Here is a 7,069-nt window from a genome sequence, read left to right on the forward strand (position 1 = left end):
GTCTACTGTTCGGTGTGTGTTCCAGTACATTTCTGCACTTTTTTTTCATTGGGCTTTTAAACAATGAAAACAATCATTTTAAAAGCAGGTTTATAAGAGCAATATAATAAAGTAGCACTTAACCATGTGCCGTCTCTCTCTCTCTCTCTCTCTCTCTCTGTCAGGTCACTGCTGGCAGCTACTCCCTCTCCAGTTGTGTTCTGTCATAATGACGTACAGGAAGGTAAGCAATCTCACATTTACATTCATACACGCACTCCAGAGTCCTGGCAGCTGCCTAATCTGCTGATCTTATACGGGTCTGTCAATCACTGTTGTGTTGTACCATTATGCAACATATCTGCCCTTTCACCTATAAAATCATACTTTGTTCTTCAGGCAATATCCTCATGTTGGATGGCCGGGAGAATTCATCTGACAAACTAATGCTTATTGATTTTGAATACAGCAGCTATAACTACAGGTAAAACTACCCTATATATAACATACATGTGCTTATCATTTTATAGTTTATAATAAATGCAGCTCTGATGTACTCTGAATTTGGTCTGCTCTGAGTGCAGAGGCTTTGATTTTGGGAATCATTTCTGTGAATGGATATATGACTACACGTATGACCAGTGGCCCTTCTACAAGGCAAAGGTGGAGAATTACCCCAACAGACAACAGCAGGTGAGTCACAACATGCTCCCCCTATCATTAATGGCCTTAATATTACACAAGATGAGACAAGGGGGGAAAAACAACAACTCTTAACAAAGGTCAATTTATAAAATGATCAACTGAAAGAAACAATTTCAGTTTATTTATGTTGTACAAATTCAAATAAGCTTAAATTAAACAGGATAGAAAGTAAAATTGAGGATCAGTATAATATGACAGATTATTATTATTATGACATTTTTTAAAATACTTTTTTTCTTATGCACATGCAATACAGCCTTATCATAAATTATATATGACATTCATTTGTGCTTGGTAGTTGTCTAACAAATTGATGACAAATGACTTGTCATACAGTTGTAAGAGATCATTTGTGTTGGACATAATGTACATGTAGGTGATGCTCTCATCTAGTGGAAAGTTTTGGAAATGACCTGACATAAAAAGTGTGTCAAAGGTTGTCACAATAACTTTTATAGAGGTCAGCAGCCTGACTGATACAATGTTTAACAGCCTTAGAAATGATTAGAAATCAGTAAAATTGTGTCATGGGGCAGGGGATAATATCAGTCCTTTTTAAATATCCAAAACAGATTAGACAAACAAAATAGATATTCCTATAAATATTATTTTGAGCCTGTTTGCGGTTTGTTTTTCAGTTACATTTTATCAGACACTATCTGTCAGAAAGGGGGGGCGTTGCACCTGCAGACCAAGCCAGGATAGAAGAGGACATGATCACTGAGGCAAACCGGTATGAATCGTATTTACTATCAGACTTTTATTGACATAATATGCGAAATGTGCCACTGTGTACCATTTGATGAATTTTCACCTCTACCCAGTAACCTTTCTATCTGTTTGTCTCAAAATCACATGCACACAAACAGGTTTGCCCTTGCGTCTCATTTCCTCTGGGGTTTGTGGTCCATTATTCAAGCCAAGATCTCTAAAATCGAGTTTGGATACATGGTAAACTGGAAAAAAAAAATTATATCACAACACACACAAACAGATTATAAATCTGACAATCTCACATTTTTTAATCCTTTTATGATGATTTTTTTTAGGACTGTCATTGCTTGATAATTAATCAAATTAATTGCATATCAGTTATGGCCAGTACAGTACAGCATCTAAATTATATAAATATTCATTCATACATTTATATCAATTTTGTAGTACTCGTCCATGTTATTTGTCAATTACCCAAAAACAGATGAATACGCCTAAATTCTGAGAGCTCAGTCAAAAAGCCATCATAGTTATGTATACAGTAAACATAAGTATATACAGAACAAATCCCTTCTGTTCATCACTGATCTGAAGGCCATTCCACCTCATTTCTGTCTCTATCTCTTTTTGGTTTTCCCCAGGACTATGCACAGCACAGGTTTGACACATACTTCAAACAGAAGAAGCTCTTTTCCTAAATTGCACTTGCGGCATGTGCTTCAGGATATCATTTTGCATCACCGATTGTTTAGGTATAGTTTTTTTTTAACCATTCAAGAAAGGGCACAGTACAAACAATTAAGACTTGTTAAATAACGGTTCATCCTGGGGAACATTCATCTTAAATCATGAGGGGGGGGGATTTTGCGACTGAAACCTAGATATACTGTAATTCATGTACAGTTTATACCTCTTCATTGTACAAGGCAAACTGTAAAATTAATTTTGTCAGTTTATTTATAAGAATGTAACTGCACTTTTTTTATCTAACTTGTGTGTGGTCAACATTATCTGTTAATTGTATCAAGAATCAATCCATCCATCATAATTACTGTGTAAACCACAGGGTCCAAATGATGTCTCTTCATTTTTGTGTCTTCGTTTCCTCCCCTAGAGTTTAAACATATTCATCATATTGGATAAGGATGCAAATCATATTGCATCCTTCCTATATTTACATACTGTGAAATACATTGCACGTCTTTTTTTAAAACTCAGGGAGTCATTCGTTTCAGAATGGCACATAAAATACTCTGTTTCTATTATATGATTTTGATGGCTAGATTTTATTTAACGTTCGATTGGAAAAAAAGTATTAATAATTGGAAATAATGTTTTGAGCTATGCGTTTGTGTTTTACTTAGGATTTGACCAGTCTTTGCTCTGCCATATTGATATGCAACAATAACAAGTTTTAATTACTAAACTAACAAATGCCTCTGTCCCATTTCTAAACACAAATTTATTTTATGTAACTGGTTTTCTGTTTTAATTGTTTTATGCTTATTTATATTTTTTACTTATCCAAAAGCAAGTATACTGTATTTTTTAAGTTCAACCAAATGTTAAAACCATCTCTGTATAAGTCTTCAACTGAAAAGAGGCAAAAGAAGAACAAAGCAAATGAAGGATAGTATCATTATACAGTGAATTAGTGGGATCATCAGCTTAAGAATCATGGTATTTTGTTGGAATCATATTGGGAGAATCTGAATGGTCAAACTGATGCTCTTGTATCTGTCCCTGTCTATAAACAATTGTATCTGTATAATTTTCAATGTTTTCTTTCCCGTATATAGTAGCAAGTTCAGGGACAAAAGAAACATTGAGAGACCATGAACGTTATAGGCTAGACCACTTTAACATGCTCCCAATATCACTGTTGATATTGAATCTGTGATTCTTAATATTGTGTTGAGAAGCAATGACACCGTTAGAACCAATGTTCATTTCTGTAATTGCTTTGGCTAATTCAAGTTATACTGTAGACTTGTCTCTGGTATGTTTTCTTTTGTTCTTTTGCAATGCAGGTATCCATTCATTTTGCTCATTAAAAAAATCATGCTGACATTGGTGTGAATATTGTATTTGAATTTTTAAATACAAGTAACTAAAAAGGTTAACGATCTGAGTTGTTAGCATAGGGTTATGAATTCCGTTCCAAGTAACGGTGACCTATAAAGCCATAGAGATTGTTTTGGGTTTGTTCATTTCTGCCATAATGTGTCATTTTAATATATTTATGTAAGGTAAGATAATGCACAATTCAAAACACTACTTCTGTACCAGTTCAAAAATTAAATTAAGAACATTTTTAAATACATAGATCAATATAAAATATATTAATCAAGCATCATCAGTTCCCAACATGGTTCAAGTGTTGTGTAATACAGTAGACTGAACCGAGTGGGCCACCATATTAGTTTCCTGTTCCAGCGATCCCCTAAAATAGCTCTACTGCGATTGCTCTGGCACACAGGCGCCATATTGAGCCTTGAAAACCTCCATGCATGATCTACCAAAAAACAGCCTGGATTTATCCTCCATCCACCATGGAATGACATGGCCTTGGCTGGGATTGTGAGTCAGGCTTTCTTTAGAATGATAGTCTAGAATAGTTCCAAATGCAACATTTTAACTGCATTCAAATTGCAGCTGAAGAGCCATACAAAACCTTTTAAGTCCTACAAGTATTAAGAGTATTCTACCTAAATGAGAACATGGCTAATCTATGGCAGGTTATAGTTGTGGCATTAATGTACTTTTGCACATTGCTGAAAAGAAGTTTAGAACAGATACAGAGATGTTTGTGCTTTAAAAATAGTTTAAATTGGGTTCAGTTCAGACAGGCAGATTCTGATGCTGTAGAAGAGAAGTCTGATAACCTACAGGCAGACATCTGGAGAACAAATCAAGAGTACAGGACCTATCGGCACCAGAGTAATGGACAAATGATAATGGTGCAAACCAGCACACATACTTTCCATGTGAGTATCTACAAATAAACCACAGACTGTGTAACAACCTTGGCCCACAAACACATGATGTCATGCTTATTGGCACTTACTTCCAGGTGGATCTGGAGAAGCTTGCAGACTGCAGCGAGTATTTCAAGGCTCTGTCCCACTCCTGCATGAGAGAGACATCTGAACAGCTGGTACACCTTGAACATGTTCCTACAGCGGTTCTGCATTTCTGGAGACCTCCTTGGGGAACACCTACGGGTGAGCACTTACCTGCTTGCTTACGGGTTCACCAATCATCTACTGATTGCCCTCTCTCAGGCCCTAACAGAGCACACCTGCTTAGGCTATCTACAGCTGGCTGAGGAACTCTGCAGTGAGGAGCTCCAAGAGACTGTGCTAACCTACCTGAGCAAGTATCTACTGGAGCGTCCACACCTGAGCCAGGGCTTGGATCCACACCTTAAAGCAAAGCTTCTCAGATTAAGGTCAAAGGGTACTTCACACTTATGCTGCTTGAGAAAGGAGAACTTGACCTCAAGGAATGACCTGGAAACAGATGCTGCTCGAAAGCTCTTCAGGCTGGAGGAAGACAAGGATTATGGGAAATGGAGTTCTCTCACAGATCTGCCTTTTTGTGCAGATAAGTGGTGCTTCACCACAGCGGTTCTCTATAATTACCTCTATCTCATAGGGGGTTATAGACACCGTGTAAAGAAGGGCTATGAGTTCAAGATGGCTTCCTTCCGCTACAACCCTTTTACCAATCAATGGGTATCAACAGCTCCTCTGATTAAGGTATGAACATTACGATAAAGGTCAATATCTTTGCCAATGACAGTACACTCATCTACTCTTAAGGTTTCAAGCTGGTCATTTGCTGGTCCAAGGTGGTTTACATAGATAACCAGCTGAATTACAAGCAGGTGGTACCGAAGTGTACAGCGAGACCATCTTGGTCAAGCTGGTTGGGTCTTGTAGACCACCTTTGACCAGTAACAAACCAGTTCAGCATGTTCCAACTTCATGACCTATAATAGTATAGCCTAGCATGGGCAGATTTCTGCCTGGAACATATTGTCCTTTAAGGTCTCATTTCCAAAACCTACGTTTCCCAGCTGATAAGTATCAGATATGCAGGAATAAAGGTCAAAGTTTAAATGTGACTGTCCATGATCCCTCTCAGCACAGGCGTCACTTCAGTGCAGCTGTGTGTGAGGGGAGAATCTTTGCTGTAGGCGGCTGGTATCTGGATTCCCTTGTGACTCCTGACTCCGGCACAGGCGTCTACACTGCTGTGGAGAAGTATGATCCGTGGAAAGACACCTGGGAATTTGTTTCCTCTCTCCCTCTGACAGACTTCCAGTTCAGCCTGTCCCTGTCCCATGATTCCCCACTTACAACCAGCCTGGGACACTGCCTCTATGTACTGGGGAACATCCAGAGAACTGGAGAGAAACTGGTGTTGCACTACGATACTAGACAAGGTACAATTTGGTGTGATGTAGTCTAGTGATTAAAGATCTGAGGTGGTAACCGAAAGGTTCAGACAACATTCAGGGTTGATCCATGAGCTGTTGCCATTGAGTTCCTTGCTCAAGATGTAAGGTTGCTCAAGGTTGACTATTAGCCTCTAGCTTTCAAATATGAACTAAGCATGTTGTGATGTTCATTCAAGTAAAACTTACTTGCAGCATATGTCTCCAGAGGGTCATATGCATGGATAAATTATTCACAAGATTAATAAGATGCATTCAGAAAATAGAGAGGGTGAATTTCTCTTTCATGCTGACTTTAACCTGTCCTTCTCTTTGTAAGAATCCTCTCTCTTCCTCTCAGATTGCTGGTGTGAGCTGCTCCCCACACTAACCCGCTCCAGAGCAGACCTCCCCATCTTGAACTTCCTGGGTGCTGCTAATAATCAGTTGGTTGTAATTGGAGGGAACAATTCTGAAACCATGGTGACATCTTTCTGTGTGGACTCTCAGAAGTGGGGCCATATCAGAGCAATGGAGAAGACCACTTTAATTGGCCAGGGCACCATTCTGCATAATGAGGTCTACATGTCAGGGATGAAGGACAATTCTGTAGTTAAACTGAACCTGCATTCACTGTCCCTCTGTCCTCTTCCTTCCCTTCCTGTCACCACCTGCTACGAGAGCGTTTTCCACCTCTACTTCTGACCTTCTTTTTCTTCTTGTTTAATTGCAACAAAATGTAACAAAATATTTCATAAATAAATGTATCAACTTGTGTAAAGTAAAGCATTTTGTGAGAACCTCTTATTGTGGCATAATCTTTCTTTGGCCTAATTACAATTTACACAGGACATGTACACAATTAGTGGTGCTTGCTAAGACATGACTGTTACTTTTGTACATACTTTGAGGTTAAGTTTTTCAGAAATGTAAACTTCTATCATTTTTATATGTAACTCATCCTGCACTGCTTTTGCTATGGACATCTTGAAGCTTGTTGAGGAGAGGTGTGCTATTACTTTTCTAAGTAATCAGCATTAATTCACCCGATAATAAAATGGAAGGGGGAAAATCCCATAGATTTATATTGAAAGATGAACCAAACCATATCTAGAAGCCCACATTAATATAGAAACTTTGAAGTGGGATCTTTTAACTTGAATCAGTAAGCAACCATCTAAAACCAATAAGAACACTTTGGCAATCACATTACAACTCCCTGGCATTATG

The 7,069-nt window shown here is 38.2% G+C and overlaps 2 protein-coding genes across 3 annotated transcripts in view; both read left to right on the plus strand.

Moving 5' to 3' along the window:
- The window catches only part of LOC107577700 (choline kinase alpha-like), a 4,520-nt gene extending 1,825 nt beyond the window's left edge, over window positions 1-2,695 (plus strand). Inside the window, exons 5-10 of one of the 2 annotated variants that reach the window (XM_016263748.1) lie at window positions 165-223; window positions 379-463; window positions 564-672; window positions 1,323-1,417; window positions 1,554-1,635; window positions 2,040-2,693. In XM_016263748.1, coding sequence (XP_016119234.1) covers window positions 165-223; window positions 379-463; window positions 564-672; window positions 1,323-1,417; window positions 1,554-1,635; window positions 2,040-2,096 — 487 coding nt within the window. In that variant the 3' untranslated portion in view covers window positions 2,097-2,693. Of the gene's footprint in view, window positions 1-164; window positions 224-378; window positions 464-563; window positions 673-1,322; window positions 1,418-1,553 lie in introns of both variants that reach the window. The other variant, XM_016263747.1, reaches the window with a different exon arrangement.
- Window positions 2,696-3,766: 1,071 nt separating this feature from the next.
- Window positions 3,767-6,619, plus strand: LOC107577699 (kelch-like protein 42). The gene is given in 6 exon segments (XM_071582365.1): window positions 3,767-3,782; window positions 4,081-4,385; window positions 4,472-4,575; window positions 4,577-5,159; window positions 5,548-5,848; window positions 6,201-6,619. Coding segments are annotated over 6 exon segments (1,653 nt in total). The 3' UTR covers window positions 6,545-6,619.
- Window positions 6,620-7,069: the final 450 nt, after the last annotated feature.

Source organism: Sinocyclocheilus grahami, unplaced genomic scaffold, assembly GCF_001515645.1.
Source record: "Sinocyclocheilus grahami isolate Dianchi unplaced genomic scaffold, SAMN03320097.WGS_v1.1 scaffold6891.1, whole genome shotgun sequence".
In the NCBI taxonomy this organism is placed as follows: domain Eukaryota; kingdom Metazoa; phylum Chordata; class Actinopteri; order Cypriniformes; family Cyprinidae; genus Sinocyclocheilus; species Sinocyclocheilus grahami.